Genomic DNA, 27,758 nt, shown 5'->3' with positions numbered 1-27,758 from the left:
CTCTGCCGTGACCTGTATATCTCGGGTGGCCCTACACAGCAGAGCTCACGACTTCATCGTGTTTCGCAAGCCCCTCCTCCACGACAAGGCAGTGATCCTTTAAGGGGACATAAAGAGGAGCAAATCATGATATCATCTGGCCCTCGGCGTCATTACTATATGCAAGGACAGAACGAGGGATGGCTTTCACAACAAAACAAAACAATACGCCGGCAAGCCAGAACATGTGTCACAATTGCATTGAAGCTTACCTGCAAGGGCTGTACAGCACCTTCAGCTTTATCAGTCCACACTTTCGTCGTTTGGAAGGCTACAACACCCAAAGCGTGCTGTGAAAAAGTCGGCGTAGTGGCGTCTGCACCTGGCCAGACCTAAAGCCCCGTAAACTAAATTTCGCGAACACTCCCTTGTTGGAGGCCGCCATAAGAACAACCCATAATTTTTCTCACAACCACAAGCGCCTCTCTGTTGACGCCGAAGCGTCCTGTGACCCACTACCAGGTCTCTTCGAATGCTTATGCCGGCAATTCCCCTTATGCTCCGGCACTGGACGGAAAAGCTGGTGCTTGTTTCCTGCTTGGTCGGCCTCCTCACTGAATTGAGATGCGCACATCACACGACGCTTCTGGATTGGCTCATCTGCTGTAGCGAACACATAACCCACAGGATTCTGGCGTTGGTCCGGACGCTACAGTTTTCCAATGGCCACAGAATTTGAAGCATTGTCGTGACGCTGGGGCTACGTCGACCCGGCCTTCACTTGGTAGCGTGCAGAGACTCGGGGTTGAAGAAGGACTGAATATTCGAAGTTGGTAAAATATGTACAAGCAGGTTTACTGGCACTTTGAGAAAACGTATTTACAAGAATATTTACACGAAAAAGAAGGGTACATCAGCAAAATGGCAAGCGTTAAGAGTTCATAGCGAGAAGCGACTGGATGAGCCGTTTACCCAGGGCCCAGAGCGACATTTCGTGCTCTGCAGCGTCCTTAAAAACCCCCTATGTCCAGCCCCTCTCTGAAGATGCTGACCAACCAAATCCAGGGCACGCCCCTCAGGTATCGGCATCCAATCGAACACTTCACTGCACTGATGGTCTGAAGCACTGACTGGTCCGGCATTCATTCGTTGGGCGTGATCACTTGTTGGCGGGAAAAGCTTGGGAACGGCGAGGAGAGGAGGTACATTTCTATTCTTCAGCAAAGAAACCACAAGCTGGTTCTGACAAGGGGTTTTACTTCTCAGAAACCCGAGTGCACGTGGCGCCGCATAGGGCTCCCAACATGGTCCCTTTTCGACAATTGCAAATCTTTCCTGCATTCCCGGGAAATCACTTAATGGCCGTATGAGTCATGCTCCTTTCTTGTCCTGCACGTCAGCGGACATGTCACTCTGTCGTCTCCTTTGGATAGGAGGCATTCATCACTGGAGGATAGCACTTCTCGACTGGAAGGGTGGACAAAAGAAAGAAAGCACTTCCTGCTATTTCCCGCAGGGGGACGTTTCTTTGTGTTTTTCCAGACGTTCTCTTGACAGGGTCAATTTGGCATTTGCAGGTTGTCCACAAAGCAAAACATGCTTACAAAACAGGATTCCTGGAAACAGGCTCACTTAGAGCCATTGGACCATCACCACATATTCACAAAACTTATCCATGCCCACAGGCGAACAATAGAGCGCGCAATTGCGGATGCTTGGTCGTAACAGCCTCCTCCCCCGCCAGAAGAGTCTCGGAGGGCAGCAGTCCCAGCTGCTGCATGAAGAGACGACTTAATGGTCTGCACGTGAACGCTTGAAGCTCGCTGTTGCTTGTCGCGTTGTCTTGATTGTTGTAGGCCAAATTGCTCGAGCTGTCTGAAACTCAACCACATGTCGAAGCAAGCACTCGGCTCCCGTCTGAAGAGACCAGGTCAAAAGAAAACTGCCATTGTTGTTCGAGAAAAGCCCACTCTCAAGACGTTCAGGACCCACGTATTCCTAGAAAACCAAACGTGCTGCTTTACATAGCCACACATATACAAGCGCACGAAAAAAAAAAAAAACCTGATTATCAATTTGGATACATGGTGAGGAACATCTCGGACCGCTTAGAAAGAGCGGCTAAGCGCGTCCGCATTCCCATTTAACCTCCCCTTTTTGTATCTTATTTCAAAATTGTACTGCTGTAAAATCAAGCTCCACCTAAGAAGGCGACTGTTCTTCGATGTCGCAGTTTGCAGCCAAGCCAGGGGACAATGGTCCGTCTCTACGGTGAATTTGGCCCCTCCAAGATAGCACTGCAATTTTTGAATGGCCCATACAATGCAAGCGCATTCTTTCTCTGACGCGCAATAAGCCCTCTCTCTAGAACTCAGTTTTCTGCTCAAGTAGAGCACGGGGTGCTCATTACCGTCGTCATCTCTCTGGCAGAGAACAGCACCTAACCCTCGATCACTGGCATCACACTGGACCGTGAATTCTCGGCCATAGTCTGGAGCTCGCAATACCGGACGGCTAATCAGCACAACCTTCAGGTTTGCGAAGGAGGCTTCCTTTTGTTCGTCCCAGACTACATTTGTCGGTTCTGTCTTGCGGAGAGCGTCGGTCAGAGGGCTAGCCAAAGCTGAATAGTTAGGGATGTAGTGATTGTAGTATCCCGTCAGACCCAGGAATGCTCGAATTTCCGTCTTCGTGCTCGGCCGCGGGTACTCTGCTACCGCAGAAATCTTAATCTCGCTGGGTTTCCTGAAACCTTGACCTACATTGTGACCCAAGTAGTCCACGGTCGCCCTTGCCAGGCAACATTTCTCGGCCTTTACGGTTAGCCCAGCTTGACGCAAGAGGCTCAGTACAGCTCTTAGATGTACCATATGGTCCGCCCATGAGTCGGAAAAAACCGCAATGTCGTCTAAATAAGGCACCGCGAAGGTTTCACACCCCTTTAAAACCCTATCCATGAGTCGGGAAAAACAAAATGGAGCATTTTTGAGCCCGAAACTAATCATTGTTGGCTGGTAGCTGCCCGTCGGAGTGACGAAAGCCGCGTATCTGCTGGCGCGTTCAGTGAGCGGTACTTGCCAGTATCCTCTAGTAAGGTCCAGCGTAGTCACATATGCCGCTCTACTGACCTGTTCTACTCTCTCCTCAATATTCGGAATAGGATACACTTGATCCCTGGTGAGAGAATTTAGCTTTCGGTAGTCTACCACAGGCCTAGGGTCTTTACCTGGAGCTTCTACTAAGATCATAGGCGAAGCATAATCGCTTTCAGAGGGTTTTATTACTCCTAATTCCAGCATGCGAGTTACTTCCCTATCCAGAATTTCTCTTTGCCTTGGAGAAAATCGGTAGCACCTTGATCGCACTGGCACGTCTGAAGTCAGCTCAATATCGTGCTCAGTCAAATCAGTTCTGCCTGGCCTGTCCACGAAGCAGGCCTCAAACTCTGTTATTATCTCGCCCAGATCGGACAGCTGGGATTTCTTTAGTTCTCCTCTCTGCTCCGTCTTTTTGAGAAGCTCCTGAGCGTTGCTTCCTTTTCCGCTGAGGCAAATCAAGTTGTCCCCCATCTCCTCGGGAAGGTTTAACGTTAGATTTACCACGGCTTCCCTCTGCACATAAGGCTTCATAAGATTGCAATGATAAATGCGCACTTCTTTACGCCTACCGGGAATTTTCACTGCGTAGTTAGTGTTAGAAAGCTTTGCAACGACTTCAGCCGGTCCTTCCCACTGTACTTCGAGCTTATTCTGCCTTGAACTTCTCAGCAACATCACCTGGTCCCCGATACAAAACGTCCTTTGACGGGCTGTCTTATCATAGTACACCTTGGAACGAGCCTGGGCTGACTTCATGCTGGCCTCAACGAGTTCCTTAGTGTTATGTAAGCGATTCAAGAGGTTCAGAATGAATTCCACTACTGTTGGGTCTTCTCCGCGCCCCTCCCAGGCTTCGCGCACCATTCGCAAAGGTGAGCGCAGTGACCTTCCGTACACCAACTCGGCTGGGCTAAATCCAGTGGATTCGTGCGGCACTGACCGCAAAGCGAAAAGCGCTGCAGGCAGGCAGGTATCCCATTCGCGCTTGTTTTCATAGCACAGTCCCCTCAGGACTCGTTTGAGAACAGAGTGCCATCTTTCTACGCTGTTGCTTTGCGGATGATGGATCGAGCTATGCACTACCTTAATGCCGCATCGCTCGAGAAATGAGGTGGTGAGGACACTCGTGAAAACGCTACCCTGATCACTTTGGACCTCGGAAGGGAATCCAACTCGTGCAAACACTGACAGCAGCGAATCCACTACACTCTCGGACGTCACCTCGCGCAGCGGAACAGCCTCTGGAAACTTTGTGGCTGGGCATAACATAGTGAGGATATAACGGTACCCTGACTCTGTCACAGGAAGTGGCCCAACTACATCTATTACTAACCGGTGAAACGGCTCGGTAATGATTGGTACTAACACCATCGGAGCTTTCCACTTATCTTGCGCCTTTCCAACCCGCTGGCACGTGTCGCATGACCGTACAAAATTTTCCGTGTCCTTAAAACATCCAGGCCAATAGTATTCTTGCAACAGCCTCTGCTTTGTTTTCTTTATTCCAAGGTGACATGACCACGAGCTGCCATGGGAAAGTCGCAGTAAGTCTCCGCGGTACTTTTGGGGAACAACTAATTGGTCCCGCTCTACTCCGCGCTTATCCTTGAATAAGCGATACAGCACTCCCTTTCTCATCTCGAAAGAAATATTGTTTGCTGTCTTAGTGGCGCGGTGGCGCTCCCTTATCTCCTGTATCTTGGGATCATTGGCTTGCTCTATAGCTAAGTCCTCTCGGGTTCCACTTAAAAGTCTCGTGAGATTACTAGACACTGGCGGCAAGAGGTTACTCTCAAGAACGTCCTCATTCCGCGTCTCATCAAGCTCACTTTCAAGTTGACATATCTGAGATGCCTCGCTCTCAAAGTTTTCTGACCTGCTATCTTCCACATCGACCACTGTTTTAACTGCCGTTTCTTCCGCTGTGGAATTTTCTGGTATGAGCAGTGTAGCTAGTTCTCGCGCCCTTGAACGTGTTAAGGCTTGCACAACTCTGTCTCCGAACAGGATGCCCCTCTTTCGCAGTAGCATGTCCGATTTGTTGGAGAACAAATACGGATAGCACTTAGGAAGCTTTCCTGAAACGGCAGCCTCGGTTGTTAATTCGCCGAAAGGGCCCTCGATGACCACGTTCGCGATCGGCAAGCACACACTCTGTTCCTCAACTACCTGTCGGATCCATGCACACTGTCCTGTATAGTCGGAAGGCGATACATACGCCGGATGGACAACATCCATCGTTGCGGCCGAATCGCGCAGTACCTTGCAAGGCTTCCCGTTGACTACTAGGTCATGCAGGTAGGGTTCTAAAAGCTGCATATTTTCATCGCAGTCCCTGACATACGAGAAAGCAATCTTTTCTTTCCGGCAGTTGACGGCAATGTGACCCTGCTCATTACACCTAAAGCATGTGAGCGGCTTCCTAGCCTCAAGCTTATTCTTTGTGTTCTGCACGTTGGTCACTTCCCCACTTTTCTCACTGCCGTCCTTTCTAGGGAATTTGCCTGAAGAAACCTTCATTTCTTCGTTTCCAACTCTAGCAAAGTGCCTTTCCTGACGGTTTTTCACACTGAACTTGGGATTGCGGGGCCTATCCACTGCTGGGTTGCTGAATTGTCGGCGCGAAGCATACTCCTCAATAAGTTCGGCAGCTTCAGTTGCCGACTTAATTTCGCCTCTGTCCTGTAACCAATTTCTTTCTTTTTCTGGGAGGCAGTTATAAAACTGCTCCAAAAGAATTCGCTCGACTACAGCGTCCCTATCACTGTAGGAATCTGTGCTCTTTAGCCACTCGCCCAAATTTACTCTTAAATTGTACAGGAATTCAGGGTAACTCTCGTCCCTGGACTTAGTAGCGTTCCGAAAACGTTGTCTGAACGCCTCGGCGCTAAGCCTATACTTTCTCAGAAGGCAAGCTTTGACCTTCTCGTAGTTGTCCGCGTCCTCTTTGCTTAGCCGCGCGACAACCTCCGCTGCCTCGCTGGGCAGAACCGTCAATAATCTCTGAGACCAAGTGTCTCGCTGGAAGGACAGTTTTTCGCAGGTTCGCTCAAAGTTAGCCAGATACAGACCGATATCCCCTGATATCACATATGGCTGCATGTACTTTGACATCTTGAAATCTGCCTCCTTGTTGAGACGAGGTACCGCTAGCTGGGGACAATCGCCCGACCTCTTGCTCAACTCTAGTTCTAATTTCCGGAGCTCAATTTCTTGGTCCAGCTTTTTTGCTTCTCTTTCAAGCTTCTCACGTTCGTGCTCCCTTTCCTCTTTTTCCCTCTCAAGTTCACGCTCTCTTTCCTCTTTTTCCCTCTGACGTTCGCGCTCCCTTTCCTCTTTCTGCTGTCTGAGCTGTTCCTTTTTTTGCCCGATGAGGTTCCATGCTTCACTGAGCTCCTCATCATCGGTTCCCAGATCAGTGATTGCCTTTATAATCAAGGGTTTTCGTGCCAAACCACTTGTATTAATTCCCAATTCCTCACACAATAGCAACAGTTCCGGTTTCTGCAGCTTTTGTAGGTCCATGATCGCTCCGAGTGTCGGCTACTTCCAAAACAACAGTGCAAACTACCAAACCTAAAGGCGTTTCAACACTTTTTACCAGTTCTTAAAATCTAACCCTGTTCTAGAACCTGGTCCACATCAGAAGAAAAGCCAAGCACTCACCCACACATGCGATCGATGTTCCGAGCTGCCCTCTTGGCCGATTGTTGCTCCTGCTTGTTGCTTGAGATGCCACCTCCGATCACAAGGTGTTGTGGCTTGTAGCTTCAGATCCACCTCCAATCACCAGATGTTGTGCTTGTAGATTCAGATCCCAACGCTGGGCACCAGTCGTTGTGCTTGTAGATTCAGGTCCCACCGCTGATCACCAGTTGTCGTGACGCTGGGGCTACGTCGACCCGGCCTTCACTTGGTAGCGTGCAGAGACTCGGGGTTGAAGAAGGACTGAATATTCGAAGTTGGTAAAATATGTACAAGCAGGTTTACTGGCACTTTGAGAAAACGTATTTACAAGAATATTTACACGAAAAAGAAGGGTACATCAGCAAAATGGCAAGCGTTAAGAGTTCATAGCGAGAAGCGACTGGATGAGCCGTTTACCCAGGGCCCAGAGCGACATTTCGTGCTCTGCAGCGTCCTTAAAAACCCCCTATGTCCAGCCCCTCTCTGAAGATGCTGACCAACCAAATCCAGGGCACGCCCCTCAGGTATCGGCATCCAATCGAACACTTCACTGCACTGATGGTCTGAAGCACTGACTGGTCCGGCATTCATTCGTTGGGCGTGATCACTTGTTGGCGGGAAAAGCTTGGGAACGGCGAGGAGAGGAGGTACATTTCTATTCTTCAGCAAAGAAACCACAAGCTGGTTCTGACAAGGGGTTTTACTTCTCAGAAACCCGAGTGCACGTGGCGCCGCATAGGGCTCCCAACATGGTCCCTTTTCGACAATTGCAAATCTTTCCTGCATTCCCGGGAAATCACTTAATGGCCGTATGAGTCATGCTCCTTTCTTGTCCTGCACGTCAGCGGACATGTCACTCTGTCGTCTCCTTTGGATAGGAGGCATTCATCACTGGAGGATAGCACTTCTCGACTGGAAGGGTGGACAAAAGAAAGAAAGCACTTCCTGCTATTTCCCGCAGGGGGACGTTTCTTTGTGTTTTTCCAGACGTTCTCTTGACAGGGTCAATTTGGCATTTGCAGGTTGTCCACAAAGCAAAACATGCTTACAAAACAGGATTCCTGGAAACAGGCTCACTTAGAGCCATTGGACCATCACCACATATTCACAAAACTTATCCATGCCCACAGGCGAACAATAGAGCGCGCAATTGCGGATGCTTGGTCGTAACAGCATCTGAATATGGCCCCGCCGGGGTGGCGCCGCGATTAAGGAGCTCGACTACTGTGCCCAAGGACGCGGGATCGAATCCCGGCCTCGGCGGCTGCGTTTCAAAGGAGGCGACACGGAGTGGCGTCCATGTGCTTTTCGATCTCAGTGCACGTTAAAGAACCCCAAGTGGTCGAAATTTCCGGAGCCCTCTACTACGGCGTCTCTAATAGCCTTAGTCGCTTTGGGAAGTTAAACCCCACAAACCAAAACCAAGCGTCTGAAGATGCACTTGTAGAACCTTCATGGCCGAATAGTGGCTGGAGAGCAGGTGACTTCTCGCCAGTAACTTGACTCTACGGGGAATGTGAAGTCGGGCTCGTTGATCCTACATCTCGCCCAAGGCGTATGATGTAGTGTCGTTCATATTTCGCACATACAGGCTGGAAATCGTCCAGACGTGCATACGACAGTGCAGGCGTGTGAGCCCATTGCGGTTGCAGCAAAGGAATTAACTGGGAGGCTGGAGCTTAACATGAGGCTGTGCACGCAGCGCACAGCCTCAAGTGGGACTTCGTCAACGCTATACTCTTAACCAAGACTCAGTTAAATCTCGGCTGAGAGTCTTCATCTGTTTATGTGTCGTAACATTTCAGGTTTGGCATGCGGTTGTAGTGATTTTGCTATCTGTTTGTAGAGCCTCGCGCCAGCTTCCTGGAACGTGTATGCGATCCTTCTCGTCTTAAGAGCTATCAGAGAAATAAAGGAAACAAAATATTAAGTACAAAAATAGAAACGAAGTGAGCATTAAAAAGTGAAAATTTAAAACGAGCAAATTTACACATGTAATAAATATAAAGTTAACGTCGCGTCTAATGTTGCAAAATGGTCACGATTTCACTTTTCTGCAGTACAGTTTCTTCAGTATTTTTTATGGTTTTGCTCGCAGGACATTATTAGACCAAGCGAAGGAGTTAGCCTTTATAAGTAATTTTATACTGATTTGTGAGTAGTCAAGCAGTCATCGAGTCATGAATAGAAGATTCTGATGCTGCTGATAATCCCTAGCGTCCACAGCCATTTATTTACCACGTAATTTTACTGCTTTCAATTTCATTTCTTTTTTTTACATTTTGCGTCGCCGCTACTTTTTTGCCCACCAATGCGAGCGATTATACCGGGATGGATAGCTTCTGGAGGTAATTGGAGGTAGCAGTGGGCTACCTTTTCTGGGGAAAAATTAAGAAGGCGGGGCCAAGATGCAGCCAGATAAATATGAATCTGGCACCACAAAGAAACGAGGCTGCGGCAACAAAGGCGAGAATTCCTGGCACCTTTGGAAAGTGGAGGCTTCAATTGCGCAGGTTTCACACGCGTTCGCATTCTGGCAATATCTGTCATGCTGCTGAAACATGGATTGGAAGCAGGTAGAAGGAAGTTGCGGTGAGGCTCCGCACATATGTTCGCTCTATCTTGTTTGCTGAAAACTCAATTTCGAGGAATTTAGTTTAGTCCTTTCTAATTGAAGACAAAGAGGCGTTTATAGAGTGCGATAATTGAAAGCGGGGTTATTATTCCAGTTCGTTAGCAAGGTCCTAATTTGTAGTCAGCAGTTTATAAAGCCCCTAGTGCCTGGATAATATGAGTGCCTCTTGTTCATTTGATTACACAATTTTTTTCGATTAATATTATACGCTCTCGATCAACTACCTTGTCTCTTTCGGGGTCGAGAATTCAATATTTACAATAGATTACATTTTTAAACCTAAGGCCTGCCTAGCGTTTAGCGCAGGGACCTGAGAATGCTTGAAAAGATGAAAATATAGAGGAAACAAGTCAGAAATGTTTCTGAAGAAAGAAAATCAAGGAATATTGCTTAGTTTCATACATCTTAAGCATGTAGTCAATCGTGGTGTTCACTGAGGCAACAGACGCGCATGCTAGGTCCCGTTAAAATACGTGCGTGGTGAATGAAGTATAAACAAATGAACACGCGTATGAACACTTTGCTGTAGTATAGAAACTATACGAAAGGTTTCACCCATTCTGGTAACAATATTAGCAGGCACTGAATTATGTGAGTTGTATGATTATAGGGACTGAGAAGACATCAGGCAACTCTACTACATCGAATTTGCACTGACTCTGCTCATACTCCTGCCTGGAGGCATAGGATGGGCTTGTCATCGTCTCCGCTATGTTCTATATGCTGTGTTTGCGGGGATATAGAACGTTATGCTATGTGCGTCCAGAAAGGACAACGTGGAAAGGTGTCTGATGCTCGCTGGCTTCAAGACGAAAGGAGCCCTTCGAAGTGCACTTCAGGACACTGTCTACCCGAGTGGAAACCTCACATGTAGAAGGCAGGCTCCACGCCGTATTTTACAATTTCTGCAGGACACTGATCTTGACTCTAGATGGTGACAGCTGGAATGGATAATGTTGTATTGTGAGTAAATGTGTGCGTAGATGGTGACTTCTGGAGTGGAATATGTTATACTGTGAGTAAGTGTGAGCATAGATGGTGACTTCTAGAGCTGACTGTTATACTGTGAGTGAATGAATAGATGGTGACAGAAATGAATAGATGTTATACTGTGAGTGAATAAATAGATGGTGACTACTGGAGTGGAATATGTCGTTATAAGTGACTGTGCGCACTGTGGACCAGGTTTAACAGATATTACGATTTTTTAACACATAAATGACGCTACGGTGGAGCTATTGCCAGCAGAATAAGAGAGACTAATCCCACATGTAGCATGCAACAACTCAAATCAACTCAACTTATATGAATTTACTAACAGGCGTTCGTTTCAAGAGCGCATGAAAATAGAATTGGTATTACCGCTGCATATTAAGAAGTGCCACGTACGATTGTATGCTACCCAAGCAAATATTTTGCGACGGCTCACTAGACGGTAATGTAAAAGCGATAAAACTAGTCGTTTATTTGGTTGATTATTATTATCCCTGTTTCTTTGTATATATTCTCCAGATAATGTAACTGTCAAGCTTATGACGAAGAACGACAACAACACTTGTTTCGTCCTTGTGCGGTATACCAAACAAAACGAAAGACGTAAGTCTACAAATTTACATTCCTTTTAAGTCTTATATTTATCATCATCATCATCATCATCATCATCAGCCTGATACATCTGGTGCCGGGGTTACCGTGATCAGCGAGGCGGTGCCCCCAGGGAGAGGCGCGGGCATTGCACTGCGCTCGTGCTGACCCCTGCCACTACCCCAAACTGGGGCAGATCCGCCTCGCATTCGGGAGGTACCGGGTTCGATCCATGGTGCCGCCGGTTACCCACCGGTTTTTCAATGGGTACAAGCTTTCCCCCGGCCTGGTGCTCGGCTCTTCTGGGGCGAAATGCTTGGGAAAAGGTGTCACGGCCTAAATACTTGCGCCGATGTGGCAGTGATTCGTTCCGCCATCGGACAACAATAAGTCCGCCTCTCGCGGCAAAAAGCCCATTATGTGGCCCTTTTTTTTTCAGCACGGCCTTTGCAGGCCATGGTTGTTCGAAACTAAGCCCCCGAAGGAGCACAGCAGGGTTAGCAGAGCCTCTTCCAAACGCACACCCCTGAAAGAGCCGGGCGCCGGGCCGGGAGACGCTTGTACCCAATTTTACCGGTGGGTGTCCGGCGGCGGGTTTCGAACTGACCACCTCCCGCAGCCGAGATGGGACCCACTGCAGGGCGAAGGCCTCTCCCATATTTCTCCACTTAACCCGGTTCTGTGCTAGCTGCATCCACTTGACCCCGGTCTTATAATACAGCAAGTAAAACAGGTTGGCTTGTCATTTTCAAATATATTACGCAGTGAAAAGAAATCCACAAACTATGTAAAATACGTTTATATAAACGCCGCTTGTTGATTGTTTATTACACTGAAGTTGAGAGCCCGGCTAGGTAGACAACCAGGACAAGCTTTCAGAGATCCATTACGAGCATACTCCTTCTAAATAGTGACGTAGAGTACCACTACTGAATTGCGTGTTAAATATTTTTCTAAATCAATCAAAATTCTAATTCCTCTCCCATACCGCGTACATCTTACTGCAATTTTGTAGACATGCTCCGCTTGAATGAATACGAAGAGTGAAAGAATCTGGTGGCCCTGTTTTGTACGCATTCAAAGGCTGTTATCAAATACATTTGATGGAGATTGCAGTTAGGGTGTGGATATCTTAGTTTAGTTCAGATAAATGAAATTTATGCTTGTAATTGATGTCGCGGAGCTTCTAACAAATCTTTTTTTAAGGAACCTAGTGGTTTATTAACCAATGATATAAGGTTTCCCGTGTGCGATTTCTACGATAATTCATACGAAATCTTGGCAATTAAATATTTGTACTTCTAAACAAGTTCAACTGGGGAGGTAGAAACTTTATTGGAAAGCAAATTATTTGCGATTGTGGAAAACGAGATATTCATACTTATATTTGTTGGAGTTCAGCATGATAATTCGCTGGAAAGAAATTTTGCACATGCTATATGTCTACCTGAAGGTATTCTAGGTCCGAAAATTTAGACAATAATGTTAAATAACACAGTCATTTACAAATAAGTGGATGTGACCAGATATATACTTGTGTTAATCGATATATAAATGAGGCAAAAGAAAATCCAGCGGGATGACGAAGCTCAGTGCGATACCGAAGTGCGATACAGGTTTGGATATCGGTAAAGGCAAATTCACAGAGAGGTGTGACAACTCCTTCAAACATGAAATGGCCTTAGAGTGTAGCTTCAATTCGGAAAGATTTATAAGCCAGGATAAAGGAGGATTTTTTCGAGTTAGCGAGGTCAACGAAACTAGCTTAGGTTTTTCGGTTAATATCAAGGTTGTTGTAAATGCCTTCAAGTTAAATTGCTAGCTGAATTTTGCAGAGAAACCCTTGCGAAATGTATTCAGCCACGCACCGAAGAAGTTTGATTCTAAGGCGCATGCTTTTGGAGTAAATCACATGTTCTATTTCTTTGTAGGGTACAGGTTTTGATGAAATGGGGCGATAATTAAGAATTGAATCAGTAGTACCTTTCTTGTGGAAGAGACGGCGTTCCCCGATTTCAATTCCATATTTGTGGTTAATACTGACAGTGGCTGCACAAACAAAGAAAATACTGAAGTACGTTGATGTAGTATTCTTCAATATTTTTGAATAGATATCGTGTATGCGAGTGACTGATGAATACTAAATTTCTCGATTACGCACGAAATCGTACTGCTGCTGAAGGATATCCCTTTCATCCCTGTAGTGATAATAAGCGGTAAACCATGGCTTTGGGTTTCATCACTACAACGTACTAAAATACAATGTCAAATATATTCGTATTGGTGATGGCTTCAACAGCATTGTTAGTGAGCATTAAATGCGCATTTCCTTAAGATTTATCGCATCCTCAACATTTAGTAAATTGGCTATCATTTCAGTAAGAATACTTTGGAAAATGAAAGCTTAGCAGGCTCACTCGGAACCAGGTGTTTGTCTTCAGCTTCGCAGTATTTTCCTCACCTCTGCATGTATGGTTGGCGCTTGGCTATGTGACATGAGAGTTTTTCTTTTTACGAGAGTTAGAGCTTTCTCAAACCTAGGTTTTTATTGGTCTTTCAAAATCTGCTTGGTGGGATAAATTTATTGGTTAGCTCGGCTGTTTAATGTTTCAACAGTGCCCAGTTTTCAGTATTATTTAAATACTAGCCATGAGACATAGCATGCAGCTATGCTCAACTTGTGCTGACTATTGTCTTCCCGACCCCGGAACAAGCATCGACTCCTAACATTGTATATTTGGCACAGGCGCAAGCCTTCAGTTCTTGTACACGACCGTCTAATCTCTTGTAGTCGCTTGCTCCTGATGTGTGCATCCGAGGGCACGTGCACAAACGGCGGCGTAGGCCCAACAAAGAAGCTGGCCTTGGAAAAGTATGGCAGTGCTCAGCACTGCATCTATTGAGAGCCGTAGCAGCACTTTCTCGACGCAGTTAACGTACCCCCCCCCCCCACTCCCTTAAGCCTTAGTCCTTGTAAAAGATACCTCAACATTTCTATTAGATTATTAGGGAGGGGCGAGTGCACGACAGAATCAGTGCACGGGACGTTTATTAAAGAGAATAACATGGGGAGAGCTCACTGGGGAAGAAAGGCGAGGCTTGTGGTCGAGGCACTCATAATAATGCCATTGTGTGTAAGAGTGTACGTTTTGTTAAATGAATATTCCGTACCTCTTCTTGCATCCTAGTATATCGGAATGCATTTTTGCTTTCATTTACACTTTTATTTCAAAAAAGGTTCCAAATATTGGGAACACGTTAGTTTTTTCATTGTAAATTACTTCGCATTTTTTCTTGTTATTGAGACTAATAAGTTTGCTGAGGTTTTTGTTAACGCAGGTAAAAGTGAAACGTGGCAAAATTTACTTTATTCTCGTTCATTCATCAGACAACAGCAAACGGACAATCAGCTGTCTCTATATGTGGTTTATTATGAATAAATTAAAGCAAGGGTCTTTGAATTCATTATTTCTATATAGATTCACTATGAGCTGGAGCTGCTCACTCCAATCGATGTTAAGGTAGGTGAAATAGCGAAAGGAAGATGCGCGCTCCTGTTATGAAATTAATTTATTCGGTACGTTGCGGAGTTTCTGAGAAAAGTCGCGACAACTGCGAGATCGCCTACTTATAAACAAGATTGTAGCGTCAGTGGCATAGTTCGGTACATGATCCATATTTCTGCATCTTACGGTACGATAATGCCAGAACAAGATAACTGCTGACTGACGACATCAAGAATACGTCCCTCACGAGCATCTTTCCAATATCGACGTGAAAAAGATGAAAATCAGCCGGGTTGAACAGAATATCTAGGTCGCTGAAGTTATTTATTCGTGCGTCTAATAGTAAAAGTAGATTGCTCGCATTTGATAAAAGATTTGACAGGATATCGCATTCCAGAGGAACGTGCGAATATTACTAAATATTTCAGCGAAACCTTCAAACCTGAATTTGCTTTTTTTTCACAGCCGCCGGCACGCGGCCTTATCTCTGTGATTCCGGCAAGCGTATCAACCCTACATTCTTTGTTTGATAATGCTCGATGTCGCGAGATGCACCTTTAGCAGTGTCTTTGTCGGGCAAGATTATCGCCACCGAGATCTTGGCAAGGCCTGCGCACCCCAACAGCCTACATCACGACAGCGGATGGCGATAAACTACCGGCATATGAAGGTGCGAGCGCGAATCTGAGCGAGTCACATGGTGCCATCTCACCTCTTTACCCAAGCCTGTACGCGCAGATTTAGTGACTGATACCTTGTCGCTCATACGCATGTCATGACGTTTGCTGATGGGAGAATGTGATGCAAAGTCCTTTTTAGAAACTCGGTGGTGTCGGCAAGATGCTCCGAGATCTGTCTAGAAGATTCCGGCCACTCGCGTATGTTTTTACAATGTTCCATGTTGTACTAGTGACAGTTCTTGAACATTACCTAGATGGTTCTGAGCCGCCTTTAAATTGGGCGTTAACGTGTGCGACAGGCATTCTTTTATTCGACGATCGATGAGCACGTTTGTTGCTATCGCCGCCGCCAGGTTGCGTCATTCTTTTGCGGGTGTACGTCAGCACAATAAAGAGGTAATTTCAGTACCAAGCCTGTGTCTTCCTTTGGTGTCTACAGCCTTGTCACAACTACGTGACAATATTACCGATAAGGAAATATTGGTGCGAGGAACTGGCTCGGAAGATTCTGATGTCCGGTAAGAATTTGTTGTTCGTTACGATATTTGTTTTAAACACTACGAAATGGCATCAAGCACGTAGCGTTTTGTGCGAATATGGTGTTGTTCAGTCCTAAGAGAAGGCGCCAGTCTTTACCTTAACAAATTCTACAAGGCGCTTCCAGCAATTCAGAAAGGCGTCATCGGTATGGACATTTAGACGGAACTGACAATTCAGTTTTAAAGAATTCTAACAGTATAAGCCCAGGTAGCACAAAATGGGCTATGACGTGGGGCCCGCGTTTTGCCCGCGGGGGCAGCCCATATGGGCCCCATGCGGGATTTGCAATTCGTACCCAGAGGGGGCCCGCATGGGCTGCCCAATTTGCCGCGATTGGTCCCAATCTGTATCCGTGTGGGCAGCCCAAATAAGGCTGCCCGCATTCAGCCCAGATAGCTGAATATGCGCAGTATACCAGAATAATTAATGGCTCCTACGTTTATAAAGGCAGTGCCGCCCCTTACATCAAGGTTGTATCCGTGTGGGCTGCCCGCATTCAGCCCAGATAGCTGAATATGGGCAGTATACCAGAATAATTAATGGCTCCTACGTTTATAAAGGCAGTGCCGCCCCTTACATCAAGGTTTTAATTTTATGTCGATTAATCTCTCCAATACCTGAATTTTTCCGGCGCGGGCTTTGCGGAGGGCATTCCCTTTCGGGCTCTCACGCGAGTTGCTCTCATGGGTTGAATCTGGTATTTTCGAGGCTGCCCAAGTTCCATTATTCATCAAGTGTGAAACATTGAGCACTGTTTATTTATCTTTATCCGGCACTCAGTAACATAGGAGAAATTTATTCGCAATTCATTACACGTATGTGGTCTGGCCCACAACACCCCCCAAATGTCAGTCTGAATATTTATTTCGGTGTTTTATGTAGAATAATAATGGCGCTGGAAAACATTTCAGGTAGTTCATTACATACTCGTAAAGCGGAACAGTTACTGCAAACCACCTTTTAAGGGACCTATTCAGTGTTTGAGTGCGCAGCCACATTTGGTCTAGCCCGTCTACTATTTGCGTTAGGCCCACATTTGCATCGGATGTGCCCTAAAGTGCCCCGAAGGAGACCGATGCGGGCAGAAGTGGAAAGGAGCCCTCTCCTGCCCGGCTACAGGCCATGCGAAAATTACCTAGGTTTTTGGAGGGCAGCCCCATTTGGGGCTGCCCAGGAATTTTCTGCATGAAGCCAATATTTCCGTTTCACCTTCCCTCGCGGCCCAGGCGGGACCCATTGCGCTTTTGAGTGGGCAGCCCCAATGAGATTATCCCAGGCTTTTTCTACACAAAGCCCAAACTTTTGTTGCATCGGCCCTAAAATTCCGCGAGCGGGACCCTTGAGGGCCAGATGTGGAATATGTACTCAGCTAGCCCTTTCCACACCTATATGATGCCCAGATGGAAAAAGGAGGGGCAAGCCCAAATTGGGATTGCCCGCTTGATTCCTAAAGGGGGCCCTCACGGGTGTTATCGTGGTTGCCCAAGCCCAACTTGTCCATACGGGCCCCAGGTGGGCCATGTAATGTGTGCTATTTGGGAGGATTTTGCCTACCTTTAGAGTGTTGTCCAAAGCTGTGAGTACTTTCGGTTTCATTTGAACTTTACTCAGTGCCAAGGCGTCCAGAGCAGTGGTCAAGAGTTCTTACGATTGCGAATGGGTAGCAGGTCGGATAGTACCATGTAAACCATTGACTATTAGGCGGTTTTATTTTGAGCCATTTTCCGTGTCATTGTGATGGGCCTGTATAACAATAACCACTCGAGCTGTTTCCATTGCAGTGCTTTTAATATTCTCTTCATCTTTGGTTAGAGTAGGCAGATCTTTAATCTGACTTTGGTAAGCCCTAAGAAACTTGGCAAGATCAGGAATTTTTTGGTCCATTGAGAGATATTGACGCTTAAACCAGTGCACTTCCCTTACTAACTCGGTCCGGAAATCGATCTCTATTTAGTTCTCTAAGGAAAACGTCAAACTTATTGTGACCAGAGTTGCCTTCATTTCTTCCTCACAGATGTATAAAAGCAGTCGGAAAGCATGAAAATACTCGACAATGATAACATAAGAACACAAGGGCTCATAACTGCTCTAAAAATGGTTACTGTTTATTTATATAGACTGAAATAATTACCAAGATGCATAGCGAAAATCAGCGAATTAGTTGTGTTGTGGCTCGTACAACAGCACAGAGTGCCACGGTCGGACACTGCTCCTGTAAAGCTAGCCCGCTCGGTGTTATTGCAGATTATGGGGCCTTCCAGTTAGGACTCTGAATAAGGTTTTTCAAGCGTTTAGCAAGGAATAGTGTTTGTGGCTGCAGAATAAATTCTCCCTCCTTCATCTGCATCGCGCAGGGAGCACACTATGGCGGTCGCCCAGTGAGCGCAAGAGGCTGCTGCAAGCCCTACGCAGGTGCTCAAGGGCGCGAAGGCAGCATGTTCAAGACGAGTTCTATACTTGTGTCACTAGCATTGTGTAACTAGCGCGTGACCCGAGTAGGGAAAAAAGTTTTTTACATTAGATTGTAGCGTGAGACTAACGCTGTGTGAGTGGGAGTGGTGAGGGTGACCATGTCGCAGGGTCAGTTTAGAGCTTTCGCGTCATCTTATCTTTGCAGTTTAAAATGTATACACCAAGAATTTTGCAGCAATACGGTATCATTATTTATTGCACTAGAGGAACTATATCTATAAGTAAATGCAAACAAGTCAACACGCCAGAAAATTTACTGGAACGTTTCAGCCAGGGAATAACAAAGACCAAGCCTTGTCCGAGACAAAACACTAAAGGATGTCTTTCTATTGTCAGTTTATCCTTATATTATACAATACTATGCAGCGGTTCGACGGCCTGCTTGTTTTTGTGTGCGTGAGGTGTGTGTGTATGTGTGTGTGCGCGCGCGCGCGCGCGTGTGTGTGTGTGTGTGTGTGTGTGTGTGTGTGTGTGTGTGTGCGCGCGCGCGTGTGTGTGTGAAGCGTTTTAAGGTCATTTAATTCCCGGACTGGAAACAATCATGTAATGGGCCTCGAGACAGGGCAATGGAAACGCCTTGTTGTGATGAGGTCTATTACATTCGCAGAAATACTGCACTACTGAACAGCCGCACTGCCAACAATACAGTGTGATGCCACATACTAGATGGCGTCAAACTGCATTTAGTGTGGACTAGATGCACGCATCAAATAATTTTCTTACTGGCGCTGTCGTGTAGTCTGGCTCCGTTTCCTAGATTAAGCAATTGTGACAGCGGCATCGTTTGCTTAGCTCGATTCGTTGCAGCTTATTCAAAATAGCTTCATTACGTTGACACATCTGCACGTGCTAACGGAAAAAACCTTGATGGACAGCAGCGAGCGCGGGCTCGTTTTCACCACAAAGCATGCAATCTTGAAACTTGAAACGCAGTTAGAGACGCGTGTTTTATACATACATCACTGATGTCTTGCTGCGCGTTTAATCCTACCGCGGTGTCAGAACGAAGGCGGGCACGCAGTGACAATGTAGTGATTGCGACACAAACAGCAGCGCTGACCATAGGCGCACCCGTGATAAGGGCTTAACATTTATGCTAGGACACATGTTTCCACTCACGGCTTGTTTATGTACTCAAAAGAACGACAATTTTGCGCCTATCAGGAGTGACAGGTTTCGACGTATCAGCAATGCGCATCAAAACTAAAACGCACTGAGGTAATAACATGTTTGTGTAGCACATAGCGTTTGTATATACGTCTTCTATGAGGCTAAGAAATTAAGCTCCTATCGGTAAACCGCGTTCGTTGCCCGTATATTCCACATTTGGTGCTTTGATGACTGGAAATCACAATCCGGGTGTTATATCCTGCTTCTCTTTCGAGGTCTCCTCATGATCGCCTACAACCGGAGTTAAAAGCACTCCATAACTACATTAACTTACAGCCATGAACTTGACTCGAATGCAAGCCGAAACGCGCAGGTCAGCTTTGCTGGACGCTCAATCAATAATGAAGCTATCGCCGTAGCCCGACAGTGGGCTTATTACGTTGTCACATGTTTTCGGACTGTTCATACTATGCCTATAAAATTTCATCATAGCAATATTGAGTCTCAAAGGAAGACCACTCAGAGATTTTCAGGTGCAGCGGAAAAAATATCTATCTTATCCAGGCACTCTACCGTACAACATCCCAGAAGCTAGCGACTATTCGAACTGCTCCACATTCTTCGTGTGGAAAAAAGCATGGTTCAAAACTGGGAAAAAACCATGCGCAAAAAATTCACGCGCACAAGATAGAGACAAGGGGAAAACAAACAAGCACCTTGTCTCTTTCTTTTTTGTGAGCGAATTTTTGCGCTAGATTGTTTTCGTTCTAAAGGCATTAGACCAATTAGCCCGCAAACATACTTTATTGAAAAATGCATGGAGGGAAAGACAATCGAGCCATCTGCACACTTTAAGTTTCAAGTGCGAAACGCTCTAAACCAGTGTGTCGAAAGATGTAAAGGTTCACTGTCACTGATAAAGTTCCCTTCTCAGAGAATCACTGCAGTCCTGCGCCCGTCTCGGCTGCGGGAGGTAGTCAGTTCGAAACCCGCCGCCGGACACCCACCGGTAAAATGGATACAATTAGGCGTCCCCCAGCCGGCGGCCGGCTCTCTCAGGAGTGGGCGTTTGGAAGAGCCTCTGCTAACACTGCTGTACTCCTTCGAGGGCTGAAAGTTTCGAACGATCTAATGGCCGGCAAAGGTCCAGCTGACCTTTGCAGGCCTAGGAGTATTCGCTTGGGAGAAGCTCCGTAAACACCGCTGCGTCCTTGGAGGGCGAAACCTAGTTTCCAACAACCTCGCAACCTGCAAAGGTGGTTCATGTTCGTCTCTGCTCTCTCTCTGAGCCTTGGCACCAGCAGCAACCGCTACAAAAGAAGGACCACATTCTGCCCCGGAGGGTGCAACGGGGTTAGCGGAGCTTCTTCCCGGTTAGTTCGAAACACACCGCCGGACACACGCCGGTAAAAATAGGTACAAGCGTCCCCCGGCCTGGCGCTCGGCTTTTATAGGGTTGCGCGCTTGGGAGAAGCTCTGTAAACCCCTCTGCGCCTCCCTCCTATGTGGGCCTAAACCCAGTTTCGAACCTCGCAGCCTGCAAAGGTGGTTCATGTTTGTCTTCCAACGTACTTCCTTAGAGCCTCACCTACAGTGCTCTTTTTGAGGCTCAGCTGCAGCAGTTCTAAAAAAGTGCCACATAAGGAGCTTTTGCCGCGCGAGGCGGACTTATTGTTGTCCGATGGTAGAACGGATCACTGCCACATCGGAGCAGCTCCTTGGGCCATGACCCCTTTTCCCAAGCATTTCACCCCACAAGATCAGAGCACCAGGCCAGGGGAAAGCTTGTTCCCATTAACAACGAAGGTTTCATTATAATCGCACAATGCAATGCTTGCTGCCTGATTTGTTCCTTGCTAATTCACTGTATAAAACCTTCCGCCCGACATTGCTGTGGCCTACACTCATCTCTGTTTCAAAATCGCGCAACTTTCACACCTCCGAAACCATACATTTCCTACAAGATGTTCACTCCTCATCCCGTTGAGCAAAAAATCCCAAATTAGGATTTTTTTAATGGTGTGATGCATTCCAACATGGCGAAACGTTTCTTCTACGCAAGAGCTTCATGAGGCTTGCTATTTGGAAGCTACAAAATATTTTATAGAAATAGTGACACTCTTATAATCTGCTTCGAACGTTCATGGTGACTTACGTATCCTGCTTACAATTTACTTCTTTAAATCAAAAATGTATCATATTCAGTACGACGAATATTGATCCACCGGCTGATCATTTATAAGCAGGTATTGTTAACTATCAACATTTTCGCAGGATTAAGCAAAATACTAGCCGTACAATGCGTATTTGGTGAAGATGTTATTTGCTATTTTCATTCTTCCACATGAACATAAGAGCGACTTGTGTTGATCTGATGGTTACTTGTAAATATTTTTTATAGACTGCGACATTCTAATGACAAGGGAAACAGTTGAGAGTCGTATTCCTGAATCTTGTGGAGCTGTATACCTGCAACACTGCACTAATTATACGGGATTCAGCGTTGAGCTTTGGAAGAAAAACTGCACCAGTGACATCAACATTTATGAACCATTGCCCGCCTGTTAAAAATAAAATGACCCAAATAAATTCATTTTCAAAACCTTGGTGAGACATACAATAGTAAGCTATTATCTCAAATATTGAATCATACGAAAATAAACGAAATGGGGTTTTCATTCACTCTGCTGCCACAAACCAGTTATATTGTGTAGGTCTAAAGCTCATCAACAAAGGCAGGAATAATTTCGACGTACATTAGAAGCGACAGCTGAACTTTTGACCAATTTTAGACCATTTCTGTTGAAAAGCCCTGCAAGCGAGTTTTGCAGGTCCTATGTACAATAATATGGGATTATGTAGGAGCCGATGCGGAGCATATAGCGACCAAAACGACGCTTTTTTGTGGAGATGTTGGAAGACGCTCAGGCTCCTATATGACTCATAAAGACTCCTATATGTGTTCTCCTTAAAAGACTTCTATATACCATGTGTGGCATATGTTTTGAAGATCCGGAGGTGTGAATTGTTCCTGTACTTGCCATTTCCGAATAGATAGGTCCTGTGTATTACGATAAAGAGGTCGAATGTGTTCCTCTGCCATTATGAATTCTTATGCTAGGTTCCGAATACAAATTTTGATGTGCGTGTGCGAGAAAACAATGGCTTATCAAATTACCTTGAGGCGATTATTTAAAGCATATATTTCGTTATCGATGTCTTATTGGGCTCCTGTCAGCCCTTGTGCTAATTATAAACTCAAAGCTGCACCTTCTACGATTTCATATAGGACGTTAACATCTGCAACCGATTAGGAGCCTACAGCGCGAAAATGCCAGAATAAATTATCCGTTCTCCTAGAAGATGAAAATTATGCTCAAACATAGCCGAAGCATGTCGCTGCTTGCAGACCTATTCATCAGCAGGTGCATATCAAGAGCAATGTTCATTTGAGGGTTCGCATATGGAAAATGCTTAGTGCGAAATAGAAAAGTTTCAGACGCAATTTGGACCACTAAAGTACGGTGAGGCGAAAGCCTTCATAGCGCGGTAGCTCTTGAATCTTTGGAGCGAGCTTTACTAAACTGTAAATAACTGCTTACTTGCTCTTTAGTGACTGTTAAATGATTGGACTAATAGTGGAATTAGATTTTTATACCGTGTATTCATGTATGTCACACTTTCTGCGGACGGTTGTAAGTACGAACGCACACGCATAAGCCTAGAATTGTTTTCGCCTTGGCGTTCCTTGCCGGCATGCGTTGCAGTGCTCATTCAAGTGGGGTCTTCTACGTACCACTTCTTTCCCACCACAAGGCGTTCTCATAGCCACGGGAGATTCTGACATAATCTGGAACCTCCAGAAATTGATACGCGCAAGACCTTTCTAGGTTTTCATTCGACCGCCGGCGTCTGCGTTTCAATGGGGGCGAAACGGAGAGGCGTCGTGTGCTTTTGCGATGTAAGCGCACGTTAAAGAACCCCAGGGGGCCGAAATTACTCTGAAGCCCTCCAATAGGGATCATCTTTCTCTCTTTCCAGTTTGATTCCGACCATCTGCTCTTCTTTTACTGTGCTGTTCAGGTGTCGATAGGAGGAAGGAAGGAAAAACTTTTTTAGCCCTATAATGTTCTGGCAGTTTTTAGGACGCCATCAGAGGTTTCTTGTTGCCCACACCTTCACCTCGTCCACTTCTACAAAAATTTGGAGGACGCTTAAGCTTCGCCTTCAAGAGTGGAACGCGATGGCGTTATTGCACCTCGTTCACACCGCCCAGCGTTACCGGCACTGGTAGACGGCGCCTCTTCCATCACACGCGTCTCAAGAGCGAGCGCGCAAGGCGCAACACCCGTCGACCTGCCAATGAGTGTAAGACAATGCGCTACGGCGCAGCAATCACTGATGAGGCGCCCCGCGTCGGACTTTGCACTCACGAATCACGCGGTGAGCGCCGAGAAACGCAGCTTTCGGCGCGGCAACGAAACGTGCACCTGAACAAGCGGAGCGAACCAAAGAACTCGGTGTCTCGGCGGGTAAAAGCCGGGCAGCTACGCGCCATGAAGGCGGATGCGATCATGGGGCTGACGCCTTGATGGGCTCGTCCTCTATCTCGCTTGGGAGCACCACGCAGAAGTATGATTCCTCGGAAGCAGCTCGGCACACATCGCAGGGGACGCTTTCCCAGCAGAAGCGCTACGGCGCAGCGATCACGTCGGAGGCGTCCGGCATCAGACGCTGCACCTAGCAATCGCGCTGTGAGCGGAAAGAGGAGCCGCGTCGTCTAAACATGACTGTTCGAGTGACGCACGCTGGATGTTGGAAGGGGAGAGAGCGAGAAAACTTATTGAACGCAAGGGTATTGGGGCATCCTCGCACCGGTAAACGAGCGGCCCGAAGGGGAGAAGCGGGTGAGCGAAGATAGTGATCTAAAGAAAGGAAAGACGCTTGATTCTACAACCCGTGAGGGTGCACGGCGAAACGTCAGGGGCGAGTGGCGCGCCACTTATCGGGGCAGCGCCGCACATTGCAAGGAGGGGTTCTTCTGTGTTTGCCGCAAGATGGCTCTGCATGTGTGCAGAGCGCAGAAGAAATGTAGCGGAAACTTACTTTGCTACTCGTGCAACTGCGACTTCTGTAAGTAACATGCTCATAATTATCGATATACACCATAGTATAACGTTCTACGGCACGTTTCTAAGGCAACACCGCATTCACTAGAAGCGCTTTTGTACCGCTTTCAAGCATCGAACTCGTGGCTGAGTGCCTCAGTACTTCTGTCCCTAAACGCTCTTGTACTGAATTTATCACAGCCTCTCAAGACGCAATTAAAGTCGCCCGTAACAATCGGGGATTTCTCACAACTGATGTACTTTTGTACGTTTTGAAAAGAGGCTACCCTCTCATCCACAACATTTGGAGCGCACACACTAATTATGCGCCAATACGTTTTGTTGTATAGAAAATCAACCCAAACACATCTGCCCGACGGGCATGCCATCTGTGCCTGAACCTTGAGTCCGAGTAATTTCTTAACAAGAATGACACAGCCCGCAGACGTGCCAATTGCGTGGCTCACTACTGCAAAATACCTAGACGTGAAACGTCGCACCATGTTACCGGTCTCTTCTTCCCCATCAACTTTCGTTTCCTGCACGGCCAGGACGTCGATGTCATGCTCAGTTAAAAGCCGGTACACCTGGCCCTGCTTCTTCTTGCTTGCCAGTCCCCTGACATTAAGTGTACCTACTTTTATCGTAGCCGCAGAAGCCATTTTCATACAGAGGAAAGAGGCCGGTAACATGGTGCTTACCGCTCGCGTCTAGCGCGTGGCTAGACGACGTCTTTGACACCGGAGCCATCCGGTGCTGGCGGCAGGCCTGACTGCGGTGGCGGTTTGTCGTGGTCTCTCCTCTCCGCCGACACGTTAGATCGCGGCCGCAAAGTGGACCGCCGTCCTTGGCTGGTTTTTGCCGGCGGCTCCTCGACGCTGGAAGCTGTCGCCCTATCTCCCTCATCAAATGGTCTGGGCGTGGGGCCGGTTCGATGGGGCAGGAACGCCGGTGGAGCGCGCGGCGTTCTTGTCATGATTCTGCTGAAACAGAGACGCTGGTTCTGCTTCCTTGAGTGCCGGCCCGCTTACTCCTTCAGTCAGCTCCTCCACATGGTTTCCCGCAGGTTCTCCCGCTTCAGGTTTCCGACCGGCATTGCTGCTGGAAGGTCCTGAAGAGTCCGTAACGTCGGTTTTCTTTTCCTGTTCCTCAATGCCTTTTGCGGATTCTTCGGCCTTCACTACGTCCATCAGGAGCTCCGCCGTGTCGTCTTTTGACGCTGCACCCGTAGCTGCCGCGTAAGTGCGTACACAATCGTTGTCTGCGTGGCCGTACCGCCGACATTTCGTACAGCGGAGAACTTTGCGTTCCCGGCGCACGTGACCGGTGCCGTGGCAGCGGAAATTAAGACTCGGAAATGCACTGCCGGACTTTGTTGTCTCGACCGAAAGTGTATCGGGACGCATTTTTGGTTATTTCAGAGAAGTTGTCGCTAGTTTGCGATTCCTGTCTGTTCGATTTTCTTATGAATATTTATCTTGTGTTAGCAGGAAGAAGCTGTACAAGGATTTGTGCGACGTAGTACTACCCATACCAATGTACAGGGCCTTATACAGTGGAGGACCAGGACGCGACGTACTTAAGCGGGTGAAGGCGATGCAGGTCCCGTCAAATGCAAAAACTTTTATCCTTAAGTTACACACGGAAACACTGCCAGTAAAGAAGTTCTTGGAAAGGAAGAATTTATTTTCACCTTGGGGTTCGCATTGCTTAATTTGTAAACAGCCAGAAACTATAGACCACGTTTTCCTACATTTTTGGGAAGGGGTATACTTTTGGGATATTTTACAAAGGACTTTAAAAAAGGAATTTCCATTAGACTCGCATGGTATTAGGTACTTGCCAGCAGAGAATGAGGATGGGGTGCCATTTGACCTTATTATGCTAATGGCCCTCCACTGTATTTGGCGCTCGAGAATGGCAGGGTACCATTGCGATCCTGACGCACGGCCAGCACGGATCTATTTTCGGGAAGGCATGAATAGATATATTGAAATTCAGAAACTTGCTCCTGAAGCTCCCGAGTGGCTCGGAAGATAGGAGCCATTAGTGACCCTAAGAGAATTTCAGAACGACGACGCCACAACCCAACTGGCTGATTGTTGAGTGTTCCCTGTAAGTGGTTTTGTGTATTGTGCTGAAGTCAGGCAATAAAGAAAAAAAAAGAAAAACTCGCGGCTGAGCGGTAGCGTCTCCGTCTCACACTCCGGGGACCCTGGTTCGATTCCCACCCAGCCCATTTTGGAAGTTGCTTTTTATTTATGAAGTGCATGCCGGGAATTATCGCTCACGGCCAACGCCGCCGACGCCGATGACACCGGCTTTTCTGCGACACGAGCTCCTTAACGCTGTCCCGTTAAAATGATTGGTTTTCCTCAGTTCGGGGCTCCGCTGGCCACTGCCACCCGTTGAGCTTGTTGTAGTAGACCCTGCTGGTGTTCGCAGTGGTCGCTGAGGAGCGCACCTATGTTATGACAGGCCGACGTGATGTAATATAATGTGGGTTTTCGTCACACCACGGACATCTGTCCGTGTATATGGTAGTGTGCACTTTGTTTAATATGTGTAGGTTTCTGTTTGAACCTGCCAGTAATTGTCTCCAAATGACAGCTTCCTCTTTGCTGAGAGAACTGGGCGGTGGGGGATATCGAATTCTTCGGCCTCTATCGTTTTCTAGTATGGCCGACTATACCTTGGGTGCTGGCAAAATATCTGTGGACTCGTCGGATGCTCGAAAAGTAGTGTTTGCGCGAACTATCCTGTCGGCCTCTTGGGTCCCTGCCCCTCCCATGTGCCCCTGTACCTACATAATTTTGTGTGTGGTCTTGTTGTCTCCGTGGTTTTTAATTTTTTCGCTCGCTTCGAGGAGTATACGGAGCGCGTGGTCACCTATCCTACCATTCATCTAATTTCGATAGGCTGTTTGAGAGTCTGTGAGTATTGTTAGTGACCGCCCTGTTCTATAGCCCTCTGCTACCCCTAGAACAACGGCTTCTTCATCGGCCTTTGGTGCCATGGAGTGTCGCGTCGAGGTGCAAGTCACTTCGCATAAAGACGAATCGACCACCGTGGACATTGCAATTTTAGTTTGGTTTGGTTTGGTTTATGGTGTTTACCGTCCCAAAGCAATTCAGGCTATGACAGACGCCATAGTGGAGGGCTACAGAAATTTCGACCCTCTGGGGTTCTGTAACGTGCACTGAGATCGCACAGCACACAGGCGCCTTGGTTTTTGCCGCCATCAAAAGCGGCCGCCGAGACCGGGATTCGATCCCGCATCCTTCGGAACAGTAGTCTGGTGCCGTAACCACTGCTCCACCCTGGTGCGGTATTTTGTTGTGTCCTCCTATCGAGGACGC

General features: G+C 47.1%; 1 protein-coding gene across 1 annotated transcript in view; it reads left to right on the top strand.

Annotated features, from left to right (window-relative positions):
* Window positions 1–21,894, top strand: part of LOC146173793 (uncharacterized) — a 41,969-nt gene extending 20,075 nt beyond the window's left edge. The window contains exons 4-5 of the mRNA XM_084583494.1: window positions 10,912–10,995; window positions 21,693–21,894. Coding sequence (XP_084439620.1) covers window positions 10,912–10,995; window positions 21,693–21,859 — 251 coding nt within the window. The 3' untranslated portion in view covers window positions 21,860–21,894. The remainder of the gene's footprint in view (window positions 1–10,911; window positions 10,996–21,692) is intronic.
* Window positions 21,895–27,758: the final 5,864 nt, after the last annotated feature.

This window comes from Amblyomma maculatum, chromosome 11 (assembly GCF_055883805.1).
Source record: "Amblyomma maculatum isolate TAMU_Amacu chromosome 11, ASM5588380v1, whole genome shotgun sequence".
NCBI lineage: Eukaryota > Metazoa > Arthropoda > Arachnida > Ixodida > Ixodidae > Amblyomma > Amblyomma maculatum.
Note: the sequence above shows the minus strand (reverse complement) of the source record. Positions and strands in the feature narration are given on the sequence as shown.